Source organism: Harpia harpyja, chromosome 5, assembly GCF_026419915.1.
Source record: "Harpia harpyja isolate bHarHar1 chromosome 5, bHarHar1 primary haplotype, whole genome shotgun sequence".
Lineage (NCBI taxonomy): Eukaryota > Metazoa > Chordata > Aves > Accipitriformes > Accipitridae > Harpia > Harpia harpyja.
Window position 1 is genome coordinate 27990599 of NC_068944.1, and position 20692 is coordinate 28011290.

The 20692-nt window shown below is 41.3% G+C and overlaps 1 protein-coding gene across 5 annotated transcripts in view; it reads right to left on the reverse strand.

The window, feature by feature from the left end:
* Positions 1 to 20692, reverse strand: part of OSBPL1A (oxysterol binding protein like 1A) — a 91007-nt gene that overhangs the window by 42717 nt on the left and 27598 nt on the right. For all 5 annotated transcript variants that reach the window (XM_052787409.1, XM_052787407.1, XM_052787408.1 and 2 more), the window contains one exon: positions 20564 to 20670. In XM_052787409.1, the coding sequence (XP_052643369.1) occupies positions 20564 to 20670 (107 nt within the window). The remainder of the gene's footprint in view (positions 1 to 20563; positions 20671 to 20692) is intronic.

Sequence of the window (20692 nt, forward strand, 5' to 3'; positions counted from 1 at the left end):
AACCACTCCCTTGTCCTCTAGTTTACTCTCAAAGGTCACTTTACAATGCTAATTCCCCCTCCACTAAGAACATGCAAGGACATGACAATTAATCTCTTGGAACAGTTACAGGGACAACTTACACACTTCCCTAAGCAACTTACACGTATACCAACTTTACCTTTTCGAATCTAATTTAAGAACTGTTTGTATGTCCTATCTGGTTACATTTTACATTAAAGCTTTACTTTGGAGGCTTCAGCCCCCTGGTTTATAACAACCACTCAAATAGTGGAGATTAAAGAGCTAGGCACAAATGAGGGCGTGCAAATTTAGAGGCTAGAAAGGAGATATTAAAGCAGATTTGTCACTTCCAGAGAAGAGTTTCTATGCTGGCAGTAACATATCCTCTGGAGACAGATTTATGGAAGAAATTTTCACCCCCTCAGTTGTGCCAAATACTAAATCAGCTGGTTTGGCTGCCAGGCTCTGAGTGTAAAGGGGCAATCCAATTAAATGATAATTAAAAGAGTATAAAATTGGGTTGCTAATTGAAAGCAATAAAACCAGTAAGTCACTTACTGTCTAATAGTCTTACCCTGAACAAAATGAAAAAAGTCTGGACTAGTTACTGTCACTTTCATTTAAAGTTTACTCCGACTGTACCCACGAACCCAATTACTGCACTGTTTCATACAAATCAGATATGCCACTGCAAAAGATCTGCTATTAAGCAGTTTCTGCAGGGGTTACATTTTGTATCCTATCAAATAGTTAAGGAACTGCCCATTTAGAGAAACAGCATCAGTATTCCACTCTCCTGAGAGAGGGAGGGTAGAGGACTGAGAATAAAATGGTACTGTTCATTCTTCTTAAACAGCAAAGTAAAATCAGTTATTAAAATGGTATTTGCAATTTTTTTGCAGTATTGAATTAGATGCCTTTATGCTTTAATATTTCATTTTGATAAATGATTTGGGTGATTTAAATCTTTACCTAACTTACGTTTCAATATTTAACAGCGAATTGAAAGAAAATCCAAATATATCTAACAAAACCAAAATGAACCTTTTTTTACATCCTCTAAAAGCACGGTAGTGTGACTAAACAAGCGAAAACTGATATAGGCTTAAGACACCACACCTCCCCCCAAAAAGTCTTTTATTAACATTCTTCTGCCCTATCATAATGTAGAGCTATTCAGAACAGCAGAAGGTGTGCTAGAAATAAATTCCCTTTTTGGAAAATCAATAGCTGACTTTACAGTAAGGTTCACTTTTTTGTGTACTTCCAGGCTTCCTAGCTGCCAAACACTTATTAGTACAGCAACTGCACACTACTACTAGGTAACCAAAAAAAAAAAAAAAAGTTTTTCAGCTGTTACGTAAGGAGCATGACAATAGCCAGAAGCTAAGGAAAAAAGAAAACATATTTAAGTTTGTTGCTTTTAACCTTTGGGATGTTCATTAATATCTGAATGAAAATTCAATACTTGGGAGCTGGAGATGAAAGTCCAATATAAAACTTTTGTCAACAGTACTGAGCTTGTGGGATGGACACACACATTCAGAGAGCAGAGAGGTGGCTCTACAGACCTCTACAGCCTAGTACTCAGTGAAGGGTAAGAGTTTACACTAGCAGCTCTTTGAAGGTAGTGGTCTGGAGATACTGTCTGTAACTATACTATGTCCTTAAGCACCAAACCAGTTCTACAGTGTCAATGTGAAAACCTAAAAAAAAAAGATGGTTCTACTATCACCCTACCATCATTTGACTGATTTCACCTGTAGAAAAGCAATGCTGGCAGAGATAGAGCTACAACCTTCATGTACTCTACTTAAAAACACAGGTATCACTGGAGAAATAACCTTGTTTGAAATAAGCATACGGCTTATCTTTATTTTTTAAACACAAAGCAGCTTTAAGCAATACCACCATTTTGTCACCTTGTCTTCTATCATTGACAAGAGACACCTCTTAAAACCTTCTGGCTGCAATTTAATTGTAAGGGCAGGATGTTTTGGTGGTGTTTTTTTTTTTTTTTTCCCCAGAACCACACACTCCATTCTTAACTGCTTAACAAGAAATATGCAGGGAGATTGGCACTATTTTCAAAGCATAAGTTTATTGAACAACATAATTGACCACCTGAGTGATAGGTTTTCCCAAAACATAAGTAGTAGATAGATTGCTGTTGTGCATAATTTTGCCATACTCTATTTTTCATTCACAAGACTTGGCCAATGATTAAGTTCTGAGATGAATTATTCCATCTTCCTGGCTACTCCACCACCATTTTGAGATGACACTTCAGCTTTATCCCTTTTCCCAAAGTTTTTATTTCTGCATCCTGTCTTTTTTTCAGTGCCCCAACACAAAAACAACTGCAAGATTACAGAAGCAACCTCCAGACTAGTTTTAAAAATGCTTATTAACACAAAATCTTTAGAATCTATGTATAAAGCAGGAAGACAAGCATAAAACGACGATACAACCCAGCAGGCAGCTAAACACCACACAGCTGTTCCCTCACTCCCCCTAGTGGGATGGGGGAGATAATCCCAAAAAAGGTAAAACTTGTGGGTTGAGATAAAGACAGTTTAAGAGGACAGAAAAAGGAAGGGAAAAAATAATAACGATAAAAGAATATACAAAACAACTGATGCACAATACAATTGTTCACCACCTGCTGACTGATGCCCAGCCAGTCCCTGAGCAGTGAGCTGCCACCCCCTGGCCAGCTCCCTCCAGTTTTATTGTTCAGCATGACGTCATATGGCATGGAATATCCCTTTGGCCAGTTTGGGTCAGCTGTCCTGGCTGTGTCCCCTCCCAGCCTCCTCGCTGGCAAGGCAGTATGAGAAGCTGAAAAGTCCTTGACTTACTGTAAGCACTGCTCAGCAACAACTAAAATGTCAGTGTGTTATCAACACTATTCTCATCCTAAATCCAAATATGACACTATACCAGCTACTAGGAAGAAAATTATCCCAGCCGAAACCAGGACAATAAGGTAGTAAATATCACACCAAAATGATGAGCATACCCAGGAAAATACCATAAAAGACATTTTACTGACAGTCTGCATAAGGCACAGCTTGTGATACAGCCATGGCTTCTGTACCTTTAGTAGTGGTGCCTGAGCTGAGGAGGAGACAGATGGCAATTCCCATTGTACCGGGTTCAGCTCCTCATCCTCCAGCTATGGAACGTCTGTCGTCTTTCTGATCCCTGTTGCTGCTCACTGCAATGCCAGTGCCACCATCAGCATTGTAAGCTTTCCAGAGCTTCACAGGGGCAGCAGCAGAGAGCACTCTAGTGAGCCTGGCATGATGCCAGCTGCATTCCCAATGTTCAACTGGTCAGGCTTCCTACCCTACCCTTGTCAGGAGCTATTCTGCACGAGAGCAATTACAGTTATCAATAAAGTTGGGCTTGTGCTTGCACTGTCAGACAATGACAGTTAAGATCAGTCTTGCTTCCATCTCTAAAGAGAATATTATTATCGTGAAACTTCAGATTTATAATTGCTGATGGAAACTAGCTGTGTCTCACAGAAGTAAACAATAACTCGATCATTAACCTTACAGCTATAGACACAGCTATAACCTGATACACTGACACAGAACCAAGACTTCAGTATATAGGTCAGTGCAACAATTTATTTTTTAAAAAAATACTTCTCCAGCTGAAGAGGTTTGATATCCAAGTTCTGGTAACTGTTTTCACCTCTGGTTTAACTGAACAGGAATCTGCTTCCAACAGCTTCCCATAAATATTTGAGTCCTTCAGGCTGCAAGCACTGAATTGTGAGTTTAAACACTAGAATTAAGTTATTTTAGCAGTCAGACCTTTATTTTATTTTTTTAAAAGGAAAGTAACAAGTTATTTCCAGACAATTCTATTGTCTTTCCATGCTATTATAAATCCTGCTAAGCACAAGAGCATGGTTTGAAAGTTAACTCCTTCACTGTGTATTACCAGCAGAAAGTTGACATGCCTATTCCATAATAAAAAAAAAAAAGCTTATCTGTGTGTAACAAACACCAGTCCCATCCCTTTCTGTACCCTTAGCTTCCATGAGGTAGGCGGGAGACTAGCAACATGCACAAAGCCACTATTTTTGATTTTTTTTCCCCCTTTTCTTTTTTAAAGCCTGAAGTCTCAAACTATATCAGTGCAGCCTGTAACCAAGGCTTCTCTGTCCATCTTGAAGACATCTCAGTACAATACACAAAATATTGCTTTGTTTGGTGCTGGATGCTTTTATTTTAAATTAATGCCCAACAACAGTGGCACTTTTGTGGGGTAGGAAAGGGTCACACCACTGTATGCCCAGCTAATAAATGATCATCTCAGCAACATGCTATTGCAGCTGCAAGTAAATCCTAAAAACAGCACATAGCAAGCAAGGCATAGAACAAATACAGACACCTCAGCAATATGTAGGGCTACCTGCCTTTAACATAAGAATAGTAAATTAAAAGACAGCATACCTTAGCTCTAGGTTCTCCTGGACTGAAAGAGAGAAAAGACAGACTTCACAACACTGGCGTGATTTAGTTGAATTTTAATTTCAAAAGCACTCAACTTCAGTGTTAGCAGTAAGAATGCCCAAAATATGTAGACTTTCGAGCTGTGTAGGATGGAAGAACCACCTCTTTCACATAGCAACCACCAGGGGATCTGAAGCCAGACAGCCAGAGTGTGAGTACACCGCGTACCAATTCTGCTCTGCAGCAAGCTGAGCGCAGGAGAGCAGCCTATGACACTGCCTCACCAATGTCTCCGACTACTCAGAGGTGGAGTTTTGGTTTTCAAAATGAATGGCTTTGTCCAACTGCCACAGAAATTCCATCCTCCCCAAAACGTCACTGCTTATGGGACATTTGCCACGAAGCACAGACGCAAGGTGCAAGTTTTCAGTAGCAAGCTAACACCTGGCTGGAAATTAACATATAACCAAGGAATTAGAAAAACACTGCTATAGTAGAACCGACAGTTTTCTGTAGACATCTCCTGACATTAAGAAATGTAATCCTGCTTTCTGTAATGAAGTAAATGCCAATTAAACCTGCTATTTGTTTCACACTACACCTATTTATATGAAACTGTTTGTTTCCAGGGTCAGCTACTCCAACAGGACATACTATCCTGAAAGACAGAACCTACAAAGCTCAGTGTTGTAACACATTACACTATGGAAAACTACTCACAGGAAGCACTGGGAAGCCAAGGGGAGGATTCTTTCCCTTCTTCTGTGATCTTCATACCAAACGAAAACACTCACCAAAAAAATCTGAGGCTAACAGTGCAAATCACAACCGCAATGCAGACAGTTTGGTATGTACACTGTTTGTCTATTCTAACAGACAAGCTCACATAGTTGCAATTTTGCTGTTAGTACAATACAGTCCCTATTACTAGCGCCTCCTTGCATAAGCCAGTTCTTTGTGATGACCAGTTTAAACTAGCACTGAGTAAATCTGTTCTTCTTTTACATTTAATGTAGAATGAGAACTACAGTTTCGAGAAGTGTCAGGTCTGCCTCCATGTCTTGAACAAAACCTGCCTTTTCATTTCATCATGGAAGAAATGTAAAGACTTTGAATATCTTCCCCAAGGCATATCTGTTTAGAAATGGAACAGTTCTATATATTTCATTAGCCAACTTTGAAGCATGCTACTGCAGCGCTAATTCTACAGGATATCCTTCTATGAAAAAGTGCTTTTAGATTTTTCTGCTACCTAGAGTAGGATTAAGCTGTTGTTCAAGCTGCTACTTAAGTGAAAACTGAAAACAGTTGCTCTCCTGTAGAGTTCTCATAGTTTTAACCACATTGGAGCTTCAATAGAGGAAGTTTTCCAGAAAAAAAAAATTAAAAAAAAAGGCTTGATTTTTACTTCTACTCATGGGACTTAACTCCCACTCAGCACACATTAGTATATGATATGAATATGTAAAATCCTGCTTTTCTCCTACCTCCCCCCCCCCCCCCCCCCAAACCAGGAACAGTTTTAGTTTCAGTATGTTTCTTTGCAAGCATGCCTCAGGTATTTGAAGTACTAGATAAAGGAACGAGTGCTTTATGAACACTCCTATGACATATCATAAAACTGCAAGTGTGACAGCTCACTTTAAAGCAAAAACAAAGTGTTTCCAAACAGATGCAATCAGTTTCATGAACACATCACTAGGTTCCTAAAGCCCTAAAGCATGTAAATATTTTATACGAAAGTTTTGGAGTTCTCATCTGTTTACACACAGGCCACACAGAGTCCTGCTGCCAACTCACCACTCCCCATCATCATCAACCACAAGAAACTTGTGACAAACATCTGCTATCTTAACATATGTTAAGGCCTTGTATCATAACTCTTCATTTGCTGGAATAAACTAGCTCTTGTAAACATCATAGCTTTGGCTCACCCCAAGGTACAGAGGACTGATCCAAAAAAAGCCATGCTTTACTTCAACCATAGTTTCTTGCTTAGGTTTTCTCTCTGTGCTATAAGCTTACCATTTACCCAGCTTGAGAGATCTATCAGATCTCTAGTTAAAAATAGAATAGTTGGATAGCATTTGCCAATGACTTAAACTACTCCTACTGCAACTACTAAAATGCAAAACAGGATGTGATCAGTTAATCAAGGAGGTAAGCTGAGCTCACTGATGATAGGTAAAGGGTTACTTACTGTATCGCAAGACAGCATCAGTCTTCATCTCAGAAGTCCAGCCAGCTGACTCTACTACAGCTACAGCATCAGAGTACCACATCTTATTGAGATCATCAAATTCAAAAGAGGAAAAAAAAACCTCAGAAAGCTAAAAACATTTTGCTTACTTTCAGACCCATATACAGGAAACATCACCAATAAAGTTCCTTTTTGTACAAAGGCTGAAAGACCCCCCCATGCACACAAACAAACCCCATACGTACCAATTCGAAGTCCCGGTAATTTATTGACTTACATCCCAACTCAAAGCCTATCAAAGAAACTAAAGACTTTGTAAATCAAGTCATAAGACTCTGCCTCAATCATTCCCCAGACGAACACAAGGATTCATTGTCAGTGAACTACGAATGTTCACCTCAAAAGTTCAAGAGGAGGAGTTTAGCAGGGCTGATTTGGAAGGGGCTACATTTCATTCTTCCAAGTACAGAGTTATAATATTTCCCTATATTTGATTTATTAAAATAATAAAGTTGTACTAATGAAGGAAAGCACCAGATATGATCATAAAACTTAAGAGAATGGAACCACTGCTAGAAGCAAGAGCCAAGCTATCATCTACACAGAAGAAACTCAGACTTCAGCAGGATCATGTCAACAGACAGACATCAAGGCAGTAAGAGAACTGTTATTCAAGAGAAGAGCTGGAGATGCTGAGAGCAGTCAGCACCCTTCTTCCAACATACAAGTCTAGTATAAAAATTCATAATTCAATACTCCTGGATTAACAATTTCTGAACTATCCACATGCTAGGGACAAAGACTGTTTGCCTCCCACCTTTCCCTCCTAGAGACACCGACACTTCCTCCTCAACATGGACCTTGCTGCCTTCCTTCCCCTCTCCCGTTTCCACATTTGGAAACTATGTCAAAGTTTGTTTATTTGGAGGCTGATGAAGCACTGCAGTTTTAACCAGTGGAGAATGTCGCAGTTCTGAGCCAAGAATCCATCTAGGAGTGCAAGAACAAACTGCAAAGACTTCATTTCTGATTGCAGATTAGAAGGATGGTTTTGTCTTAAAAGCTTGAGTTTAAACTTTTCTATCAGAGAAACTGCTTTCTTCAAAGTGATTCTGCACTTGTCAAGACTTAACAGAGCTTCTTCTGGTTTGCTTCTAAAGTGAGACTTAATGGCAATTCCAAGTCTTCCTCTCAAAAGTATTTGTTTTTTACATTTTACTTAGATGACTTAACTATAAACTGATAAATCACAAGAAGTCTACTTAGGTTTGAGAGCTGCAGAAGTTGCCAGTTTCCAGAGTGCATTCTGTCCCTACTCATGTTCCAGTATTATAATAACAATTAGTCAAACATCAGGAGTTCAAACAAAAAGCCTTCTGATCTTGTAATTTTCTGTTAAGTATTGTTTCTATTCAGAGTAAAGCTGAAATTAAATATGGCTGCTATTCACATTTGCCAATAGCTTATGCCAAAACAAGCTGGGACTGAATGACATCAGCAGTGATGTACATGTTTGGGAAGCTCGTTTCAAGTTGCAGAGCTACGAGATTACCAGAAGAAACCACACCCCAAAGATATCTTGCTGCCCTAGTGAGATTAAGCATCTATTTCCTCAGAGGCATATGCCACAAGTAACCTTACCCAAGCTAAGGGTCTCATTCAAGCTGATAAATTATACTGATGTCAACAGGACTAGGACAGTATATTGTTGCCTGTTTTCAGATCTGGTAAAGACTTTTCTTTTGCATCTCTTCCCTTTGAGAGACTCTGGGCATCTTTGAAGTTTGCTAGTCTCACAAACAGAGAGACCAGACTTTAAGATGTAAGGGTTCTTAAGAATGCACACAGGAAACATTTCCTTTTTATCCTTAAAGGACTGTTTTGAAAATAGATCTTAAGGCAGTTTCGATTTAGCTACTTCCCTTAAGTTATTTTTCAGTATACACCACTGATAACTTTGATCAACCCCTTTGCATCCTCTCCCCAGTTGGATCACAGTGAATGCGTGCATTAATGTTTTCTCTCTTGAAGCAACTGTCATGTTTTTGGTATGTTTTTGTTGGCTCTTACTGGCTTATTTGTGCTGCTACACAACTGGACACACTGTTGACTCAGAGTGAAACCAGCATTCTATTAAAAAATTAACACTTCTGAAGCTAGTTGTCTGTTCTACAAGCTCCACATTGGGAATCTTGTTAATTATTCATGAAGAGTAACTAACAGGTTCTTTAAAAAGCAATTCCAAAACAAACATGCATGCTGTACAGTTGTTCTGCATTTTTAAAAACAACTCAGATGTCTTATTTGCTAGTTTTTATTTAATTTTGGATGATAACCAAACTAGTTAAAAATGAAAAAAGTTGAACTCCTACATATGCCAGAAGTCGATGGTGAGTTTTGCAACACAGTGCTGGAGTTCTGGTCTCCAAACAAAATCCACCTTTGAAAGCATTCTCATTTGCTGTAGTTCAGAACAAGCTGTTCTCAACTTTCCAATATTAAAGAATCAGACTTCATAGACAGACACAAATGCAGAAATCCCACTTCTACTGCAGATTTTAGAAGGACTTGCAGCATTAAGAAGTTTGTCTCTTCTTAGGGACGATCTTCCTCTGAGGCACTGTTTTGTCCTTAACCCTAAGCAGGCAATGGCTGAAAAAAGTAGACATCAGCTAGGCCCTGCATAGGCTGATAAGACATTTCCTGAAATTAGAGCCTGTCGTATGTAAGTTTGTCCAGCAGTTAGGGCAGACAGATAACTATGCTTTGGGCTACAGAAATCCAAACTGAAAGTTCACAACCTCAGATCAAATTAGCAAAAAGACATTTGCATGTGGAGAATGAAATCCAAAATATTGCCTCCAGTTCTCCAGTTCTTATTTTTGTTATAAATAATTGCTAGAGTGTAAAACCACTACAATTATCCCAAAATATTATACCTACTGATATATTACAAGGAGACACTATAGAACACCACTATTGCCATGCAGAATAGATAATCCAAATATTCTCATTCAGTGGAAAAGATCTTCTCTCCTTATGAATGATCTCAAACACTTTTGCCCTTATCTGATGGTGGTGGGGGGGTGTTGTTGTTGGGGTGTTTTCTACTTTCTCTGTTGCAAGAATTCAGTGTGTTACTCATTGCTACTCAGGTTCTTCTTATGCAAAAAGTAACTAAAGATGAATTGAGGAGATAAAACAAGCCTGCTTCTCCCTAAGATACTTACTAAATACTATAGCGAACCTATTTACTGATAAATCTTCTATTTACTACTCCCCGATATGCAATCCAGTAGCATCTACAGTTCAGAAGAAGAAGTGGCCCCAGCTTAAACTTTTAATAAGCTTTTATGAACTTCTTCAATGAAAAACACTGGCTGCTAGAGTAAAACTAGAAGGTAGATTTGATGAAAGTCTAAGTCTAAGCAACACTAAGAGTTCTCCCCACCCCAAGCTGAAGCAGGATCTGGTAGCCTAGAGTGAAACATCGCTTTTTAGATTCAATAAATTTTATGTGGGAGCAAAGACAATAGTAAAAAAAGCACTGACCATATGTTATCAGCTGATCTGTGACACATGGTTCCCTGAAACTGTCTAAACTACTGTACTGGACTGCCTCTTAAGTACTGTGTGGATGTCTGAGGACGGTTCAGGCTAGAGAAGAGAAGGCTGAGGGCAGATCTCATCAATCTGTATAAATACCTGAAGGGAGGTGCAAAGACAACAGAGCCAGGCTCTCCTCAGCGGTGCCCAGTGACAGGACCGGAAGCAATGGGCACAAGCTGAAACACAGGAGATTCCCTCTGAACATCAAGAAACACTTTTTTACTGTGAGGGTGACTGAGCACTGGCACAAGTTGCCCAGAGAGGTTGTAGTCTCCATGCTTGGAGATACTCAAAAGCCATCTGCACATAGACCTGGGCAACCAGCTCTAGGCGGCCCTGCCTGAGCAAGGGGGTTGGACCAGAGGACCTCCAGAGGTCCCTGCCAACCTCAACCATTTCCATTTTGTTATTCTGTGAGCTTAGAGTTTAGCCCTTAGCCTGAAATATGGCTTCAGAGCTGGAGGAGATACAGGTCAGACAAAACTATATTTCTGCTATCCATAGGCACAGATGCAACTGTCTAAGGTTTCAAGCTGTCTTAAAGGCTCAGCCAGCTCATTTTCACCTCAATTTCATTTGTCTGGCCTTGCAGCAGGGTGTTTCACTGAAACAACAGAAAATCCAATTTGCATGCATAGCACAGAATACTTCCACAAGTAGTAGTGCTGTTGCTATTTCCAGAAAGGTATAAACTACTGACACATACGGATTACCACATATCCTAGAGGAGCTATACCATTAGCTTGACAACTTAAGATTATTCCCCACCACAGTGATAAAATCCCAGTGTGTAACTGTGCCCCATTAGTTCATGTCTATCAGTTCAAACCCTCCAAGTTCGTGCAGATGCTTTTCTGCTGCAGTACACCAGCACAAGGCCTAGAGGCTGATGCTCTGACCAATTCAACTGAGTGTTTCCAGACAAGGCAAGAGTAGTTTTGTTCTCCCTGCTCTTTCTCCCACCATAGCTCTTAACTCAAAAAAAGGGACCTGCGATAGTGACACTATTAAATTTCAAGATTAATAGGAAGCTGCTTTTCTACTCAAGGGTCAAACAACATACCTGAATGTGCTTATGCTGTGGAAGCAGTGTAGCTTTGGCAGCACGAAACTCTCTGAAGCAGATGAAAAAGTTTATAGTCTGCTTCTGTGACTAAACTGTTCTACTTCTAAGCTAAGGAGTACCCATACATTATGACATACACTACAGACTTCCTTCAAATAGGCATGCTTTAAAGCCATTCTCAAAGACTCCTAGCGTACCTATGGATCCAAGAGTTATTGCATTGATGTCCAAGTTTTAACATTAATAATGCAGCAGTGGCAAGTATAAGAGGAGGGAAAACATTCCTATTCAAAACTACTGACTGAGTCCACATTTACCGTACAAGTGGCTTAACATAAAGCTATGCAAGCAAAGTAAGCATATCACAGGTGTCACTCCCAAATACATTCTACAAAGATAAGATATTCAAATGAGGGCTATGCTTACATCAAAGCTGCACATCCTCTTATACTGGACTCTTCAGGATATTCGCAACAAATGGAAACACTTCATTCATAAGAGGCCATCTATCTTACCACTCCTTTGCAGCAACATTCAGCTCAGTTCTTCACTATAAATGGAGCATCATTTGCTTTGTGTCTGCTTATCAACTATCCTTAAAGGACAGCATAGGCCTGCATTTCACATTTGTACGTAACACTGAACACGTTTATTTTTAGAGTATATTATTGATGCATTTAAAAGGAGGTGATGTTAAGAACAATGCAAGCACTCTGGAGAAAGAGATTACTAACATTCCTTGATGACCAGGCCTGGCATCTACCTTCAAGGAAAACTATAATACAAGTGATTTATTTTTAGTACATAAACACTTTCTAAACACAGCCCATTTACCAACTCTAGTGATAACCTCAGTGACTCAGCAGTCAGCATTATACTAACGCATTTCTTCACTGGACAGCACAACAAGCAGAAATAACACACTTCTGAATATTAATATTAAAACAAAAAAAACCTTTTAAAGTCACTGGCTATCTGGGAGGGAGAGAGAAGCCAACAAGTACATTCGGTTCACATGATTAAAAATCAGACAAGAGGTCAGATTCCACAATGGTCTACCTCTATTACAAAAATGGTATCAGCTCTGAGGAGTCACTGAATAAAAAGAGTGAAAGGAGCAGTTTTGGTTGGAAAGCCATGATTGTGGTCAGGTGAAGTAAAAAAAACCCAACCAAACCAACCAACCAACACAGCCTCCCAACACGCACTAGTACTGTCTATATGGGAGATCATGCATTTTATTCTTCACAGCTAAGAGACCCCTACATTTCATGCAACCAGAAGTGACTAAAATACACCAACTAAAAATATAGCAAAGAACAGCAGAAAATTAAGTTTAGACTTAGTCAACCTCCTTTATTCAAGGAAAGGTGACACAATTGCACATGGACAGCCTACTAGGCCATAAGATAAGAGATCTGAAATCACTGATATTTAAGGAAGCCAAATAAAACATACCAAAATTCACCATATGGTGGGATTTTAAGATGATTTGACAACAGTTAAGTGACACAAAGCCTTAAGTTACTTACGCTACTCAGAGACAATGCCTTTAAAACAACCTCACACAAAACATACGGGTAATAAAAAGTTAAATATCATATCTCCCTCAAAAGCACGTGTTAATATCTGCTACTGGACAGGGTACATGAAATTTGTTTTGCATATGTGTAGAAATAATTTTTTTAATTTTTATTCTAAGAACTAGCTTTTACCAGCTTTACAAGGAAAAAAGGCATTACAAAAAGCCTAAGTTTCAAGAAAAAAAGGTCAAGAAGGACAATACATCTCCAGAGAATTAGTAAATGTGTATGACTGCTGTTACCCAGTTCAGCATTCTGATGTTTTATGCAGCTGAGAGGCAAAATCAGACCTCTCAGCCAGACTGCCACTGCAGTCAAGTATCTCACACACTTGCACGCAAAATCCCAGCAAACATGAAGTTAACAAGCATGGTGTTATGCACAGAGGTTCAGCCTTAAATCCTATTTTTTGCTCCTTCATTTTTTTCCTGAAATATTACCAGTCCTTAGCTGACAATACACTGGCTGTCTGGGAGCTAGCAAGTTTTAGAACTCTGCTGTTCATCCTGCTCTTCCAAAACACATCAGATACACATTAAGCCAGAACACTGAAAACAAGCTGATCAGCTTTACATGCCATTATGAAATCATAATGGCATTAGAAGAACAAAACTCATATGAATAAAACCTTCTCACTCTGGTTTGTTTTCCAAGCATGAAGAAGAGGAAAACAAACAATATCCTCATAGCAGTAAGTAGCGACAACAGAGAAAGGATATTTCCATGTTATGTACTACTTTTTTGTTCCTCTCTATCAGCTTACACAAAGACAAGAACACCATTTTTCAAATACATTCATAGAAAACAGAATTGAAAATTCCTAGTTGAGAAGCTTACTGTATCAAATATTATTCCACTGAACTTGATTGCTGCTTGATCTTTCCCCCCTGCAGCCTCAGCTAAGCCCCTTTTCTCCATGTTTTTGCGTTAAAAAATAAAATCCCCAAACAAGTCATAGACAAGACCTCAGAAGTAAATCTCAGAATGGGAGCTGCAGAAGCACAGTGAGGAGTCTCATTTCAAACTAACATGTATTTACACTGTGTTTCCCCAGAGGCCCATGAATGGATTCCAAGTTAGTTTACACAAGACTGCTTAACAACAACTGCCAAGAAAAAAAAAAAATTAAAAAATCTACAAGCCAAGCTTTGAAAAAGCATTAATCCACTCTGGAAAGTGCAAGAACAGGTTAGCAGTGTGCTTTGAGTTGGGCAATACAGTACAGAGCAGAGAATACCTTCAGACAAGTTGTGTGACCAGCTTTCACATAGGCTTGTAGGGCTGCAAGTCAGCAACAGCTTCCCTGTCATCAGAAATTAGTATGTCACTTTGCCAATAGATGATATTCAAACATACCACCAGCTACAAGGAAAAAGGTTAACTTTTGAAGTGCACACTCTTAAAGAAAAAAAAATGCAAAAAGTTGGGACCCTGCTGTACTACAAAGACCAGTAGTATTCATGTTTTGCCCTATAGTAACATCCAGGCGTCCTTCTGTCAGCCAGGACTGTCTGCCACCCAGAAGCCTTTCATACGCGGCACTTGACCAAGCATCTTATCAACTGCTTCAAAATTTAAGCATTCTGTCAACATGCATAATACCCTTTTATGAAAGAAAAGCAGTAATATTTACTTATCTTTTCCCTGAATGGAGTCCCAGTATTTGTTATTTTAACAAGCTTCTGTCTGGGCTGCTGCTTAGCTTCTCTGCCCACTCTGGTGACCTATTCAGTCTTGGCTGCTCTAGGAAAGTCTCTGAAAAAAGTTAACTCCCCTATCTCCTAGATACTTCGGACTCGCTAAACTGCTTCCTTCACATAGTACTGATAGGAACATTCGTCTTCACAGACCTGTGGTTAGCTTCCTATCTGCAAGGCTGCAGTACAGTAGCAGAAAGAAAATGCTTCCTGAGGAAGAACACTATGCCATTCACAAACATTTAACCACCAAGTTCCTCTGATTTGGGTATCTCCTCTTTAGAGCTTTAGCACAGATGAAAGACATATGCGTATACAGCACTGAAAAATTAGTACAGCAAGAACCATCGATGCATCACTAGAACTGCCGATGCTCTAGCAGAAGCGAACCTGCCAAATGACTTTCCTGTTGGCAGCTTTGTTCTCTTGTATGCCATGCCTATACATCACTCCACAACACATTATATCCCATGCTTTTCTGCATAAAGGAGAAATAGCAGTCTTTACCTGGGCACCTGTTTGAGCATAGAGAACCTTCCAATGAACTTGTTACTTTCAAACAAGATTCAAGGTGCACCAGACATTTCTAATACGTTTCTACTCATTTGGAGGAGAGGGCAAATAACAGGGTCAAGTCAGTTAGAGACTCATACAGCCAATAAAGGTTTTCTTGATGCAAACACACCTCAAGCCTCTCAACACCAGCCGCCTCTTGCTGTGCCCAGTGCAATTATCAACTGTCTGAAAACTGCTCTCCTCCTTTCCCCAAGTTTACAAGCTGAGTAATGTTTCAGCTTCTTGGAGCATTGCCTACAGGCCTTGAAACACTGAGGTCTTGCCTTGATTTCTACTACTTTCAGCAAGAGCCACAGAACAAAACAGACAACAGAACTGCTCTGTTGTGTGCCAGTGACTGAAAGGAAGCAAAAAAAATCAGGGCTGTCACCTGTTTCTAAGCTTAAGGAGAAAAGAGCAGAGAAACACAGGCACTGGTTTCATGACTTGAGGGGGTAAGGACTCTACGGTTCTAGGTCTAGTACAATAGCCAGGCAAGACACAATCCCGTCCCCCAGACCTAACTCAGAAATCATGAAATTAGCCTCTTTCTTAGCTTCCCTGATTTTGAGTCGCTCACCCCCTCTTTGTCTCTCCCTCCCCCACACCAAGGGCTCCCAAGACCTTATAGAGGTTAGTGTAGCTGACTATATTGCCAGGTGGCAGAAAAGGACTGCTGATGGACTCCAGGACTTTTCTAGACAGATTTGCTCAGGGTGCCCATAATCAGTAGTTCTCCCTTGACTGCAGAGTATCATCACTGCTCCCCTCACCTCCACCCCCATAAGGAAATGGATAATAAGTCTTATAAAGGAGTCACCTGGATATGGCTTACAGGCACCTTCATCATTCACAGTTCAGTACGGCAGTAGGTCTAAGTGGTAACAGCCATGCTTGTACGTGTCTCCCAGACCTCAAACCAGACACGTATTAAAGACAACTGTTTGTATCCTGAAGAGCATGCATGCATTCATTCACAAGAACACCGACACACATCTAACCCTCGGACATTCAGTTATGTTTCCAAGATATATGAAATAAACTAAGGCAGTATGCTGAACTTCTAGAGATTAGTATTTGCTAGCTGCACTATGTGCACATTTTTTATTTACAGTGCATCAGTTATACATACAAGAGATAGCATGTCACGCCATGGTAAAGACAACTAAATCCATAGACTATGACCTACAGCATTTTGACCTTAAAGTCTCTGTAAAAATGACAAGCTTAATTTGTTATGACAAATTCTACCTAGCTGAGTATACTCATTTAAACCAAGAAATGAAGAAACCTTTTCTAAATCCCTTATCTCATCATCTAAAGTTTTTCACCAGCTTGCAAACAAATGCTTTTAAAAAACAAACAAACAACAAACCCCAACAACAACCCTCCTCCCACCCCCAACTAGAAATAATGACAGCACCTACAAAGGAAGATCAAAGCCACAAACAGACTACAAACGAAGTCAGCTTACAACTGCTATTTGTTCTAAACTCATGCAATACAAGCTCTTAATTTACTGTTAAATATAACCTTTGATGGTGAAAGTCAAACTTTGGAGAGTCAAGATACTCATCGGCACACTTTACCTCGCACTAGTTAAGAAAGAAGCAAGCTTAAAAAAGAATAAAGCTGATTTATTTAAAGCATACCTTTCCTATCAGTTTTATACAGCTTCAGCGCATGCAGCTCAAGTACTGGAGATAAATTTTACACTCACCCAGAAAACCTAGCAGAGATAATAGCGTGCAAAGAACCTTAAGTTAAATTTTTCCTACAGCTATATAAAAATACCTTAGAATATAAAAATACTAGAATCAAACTGCTTTTGGAATGCAGATTCTGCTATCTGCCAGAAATAGTACAAGGGAAGTCCTGCTTTGAAACAATACTTACTAACCTTATGCCAAAGTCACTGCAGAAAACGTTTCAAGTTGCACCAGCTCCGACACAAACGCCTCAATGAACGCTCAGATTAAAGCAATCAAATTATCTTCGTTTCTCCCTCACATATTTTAATTGCTCGGCAAGAAGTATCTGCGCTCATCTCTACCTTCTCCGCTTGACACTGAAGAGCTCATCCCAATGTCAAGAAAGGAAAAAACCCAAAACCAACCCGTCACGCGCACACTACATACCGCCAAACCGATTTCGGGAAGGGAGCCGCTCCGAGACCTCGCCCCGCCCGGCCGGCGAAGCCGCCCCGGGTTGCAGCAGCGGCAGCGGCGGCAGCAGCGGCAGCAGCAGCACCTGCCGGGCCGGGCCGGGCCGCGCAGCGGGCGGCCCCTTCACCTTGCACCACGCCGCGGACGCGGGCGGATGCCCCGGCGCAGCGCAGCGCAGGGCAGGGCAGGGGAGTGGCGCCCGCCCCGCGCAGCCCGCGCGCTGCTCCGCGCCCCGGCGGCGCGCACCGCCAGGGCCAGCGAGGTCCCGCCGAGCGCGGGCGGAGGAAACCGACCCGAAACAGCGGGGCGGCTGCCGGCTCCCAGCCCGGCTAAAAATGGCCTGAGACGCTGAGCGCCCCCGCCCCGGCCCCGCCCTCGCCCCGCCGCCGGGGCAGGGGCGCGGGCTCACCGCTCACGGGCGGAGCGGGGCCGCGGCTCCCCACAGGGCGGGCGCGGAGCGGTGCGGGGCGGCGCGGCCCGGCCCCGCCGCAGGGTACGCGGGTCCCAGAGACCGCCGGGGCCGCCCCGCACGGAGCTCCCGCCGCAGTGGGTTATTTTGGAAGCTCCCCCACCCGCCGCTCCCCTCTATGTCGTCACCGCAGCTCCCGCCGTGCGGAGCAGTGAGGTCACGCGTTCCCCGGCACGGGCGGCACGGTGCTGCGGGGCTCCCTCCTCCCGGAGCCGGCACCGCAGCGGGCCGCACCACCCCCCCCGGAGCGAGCGGCCACGGCCACGGCCCCCGCCCGCCGGGCGAGGAACTCGGCCGCGCTCTCCTGCAGCCGCTCGGAACCGCCGCCGCCACCACCGACAATGCGCACGCCGAGCCCTGCACGGCGGCACCGGCGGAGACGCCGCGCTTGGTGGGGGGGGAGCAGCAGACAGATGGAGCGTTTGGAGATCGCGCTCCTGCACCATTCCTAACGCAAGTGGAAGAGTTGAACCTTTGTACCTTTTTTTTTTCTTTAGTGCTGTATTGGTAGTTTCATTTGCATATTGCATAATTATGCTACAATTTACACAGCGCAGAGGTGGGCAATACTAAACAAAACGTCTTCTCTAAAAGGCAAAGAGTGTGCGTTCACTGTAGTTATCCTTACTGAAGTTAGCAGCACCACCTCGTTAAGTCAAGCAGTGGCTTCTGGTATGCTGGCAATTTAAGTTAGAGGGGAAAAGAATTCTCCTTAAAAAGGCAAGATAAAAAGGTACCAAGCTCAAGAAAACGTTTGTTCTAGCAAGAACCAGATTTCACGGGAAATGCACAATACGGCTGAGAAGTAGTGTGAAGCAATTAATTCCTCTCTACGCAAAGGAAGTCCTATGGGGCATCCCCGTAAGACAAACTGCAGTCAAACAGTCCAGTTGACAACAAAAGACGCCTGGAGACAAGAGGACAGGCAGGAAAGCAGCTTTTAAACAAGAGTTGTCAAGTTTACCTTCAGGAAGGATGTTTGGCAGTTTTAGGTTAACAGCAGCCAATTATTGCCAGAGCAGAGCATTCATGGCAGCTGTTCCCAAACATTTACAACACCGAAGCCTTAACTTCATTATTGAGATCACGATCAGAAGAAAAACAAACGCTAGAAAAGATCAGTTTTTAGATTATTTTAGACAAGTGTTTTTATATCAGAGTTTGACACTTTAGAGTTATGCTTTACTGTTCAAGATACTTGGAAGGAATATTAAGACATTTAATGGGGGTCCCATCAATTGCTAATGCAGAACCCGATACATTGCTTTTGCAATGCCAACAGAACTACAGTCTAGAAATCAACACTAAATGGCAAAGAACAGGGCCCTGTCATAAAAGACAACAAAACCAAATGCTGTGGGTTTAAGAAGAGTAATGCTCAAGGAACGTAACTTTTTGGAAAGGTTCAAGTCTTAGGAATAGATTGCTGCTGTAATTTCCCTTATGAGCTTATGGCATCTTTGAAAGCCTGCATTACATTCTGCAATTGCAGTAGTTTGAAGTCTAAAAATACCAAGACACAGAACTTTCCAGGATCACATCTTCTCCCTGTCATGACCAACTGATTTCACTAGCTATGGTGGAAATTCAAGTTCACACCTCAGCCTATCCCTCTGTGCCCAAATCTATGTGCTTCCAGATTAAAATAAGGCCTCTATAACACCTACTGAGACTGTTCAAGTTCAAGTAAGGTGAAATTACAATTTCACCATATGTTTTGCCATACTCAACTCTGGAAAGCTATTTTAGTCTGGCTTGAAGCAACATGCCAACACAATTAAGGACTACTAACTAACACTATACACCCACTGTTGTAACAATTTCCCCCTCATCCACAAATGGAACTGGCAACTTTAATATTAGATTTTCTTAAAGAAAAAACTCAATGTAAAAATGCAATGCTTGTTCCACTCTGCTAGAGCTTGACTCAAGTAAGTGTAGAAAACTTGTGACTGGAGACAAAAAGGCTTGGAAAGGAATGGAAAAAAAAAAAATCTTAAACCAAACCTAGACAATGGAGCCAGTGTTTGCAGCTCACTGTTAAATAACTGGAAGACTAACAGCACCAACACAAACCTCATTTTGAAACACAGATTACTGATGACGACAAAAGCCTAACTGAGGGATTACTGTTACTGCAATACAGGAAGACAAGTTTATTCCATGGTACTAGGGAGGGGAGAAAAATACCAGATCTCCTACCCCAGGAATTAATGAGTTTAACATACATTGCCAAATTGAAGCATTTGCATTACGTTTTAACACCATGCAAGATACTTGTCACTGGGAAAGCCAGAAGTTCAATAGATAGCATTCACACACCCACTAAGCACATGGTCTGAAAAACAAATTCAGAAACAATATTGTTCAACACTTCAGTTAGCCAGTACAAAAAAAAAAAAAAAAAAGATTTTTCTCAGTATTTTAACCTTCAAATCAGCAAAGCAACTGCTTTATTGAATTCAAGCATTTACTTTGAACATTACAAGCAGCAGTTTGTAAACAAAATCTGTGTCTCTTCTGAACACTCAAATATTAAGATATCCTTTCATAGAGCAACTTAGCTACTCTTTCTCTTAGAGGCATGAGTTTTCATTAGACATTCAGTGTGCAAAAGGACAGCTTACCAACAATATGAAGTTCTGTGGGTGTGTGTATTTATTTTTGTAACAGGTAAGCAGGGAACTAGCAAAATATACTAAGCTATTCAGACCCTTTATAGGCCCACGCAGCATAATACATACCCCTTCTTGCTTTGTAAATAGGTTGAGGCAGTCAGCCAGGGCCTCACATGTTTCCTGGGATACTTCAGAGACAACATCAACTTTTTGCAGGAGAGGAGAAGATATTCCTGAAAGCACAAAAGATTAGTA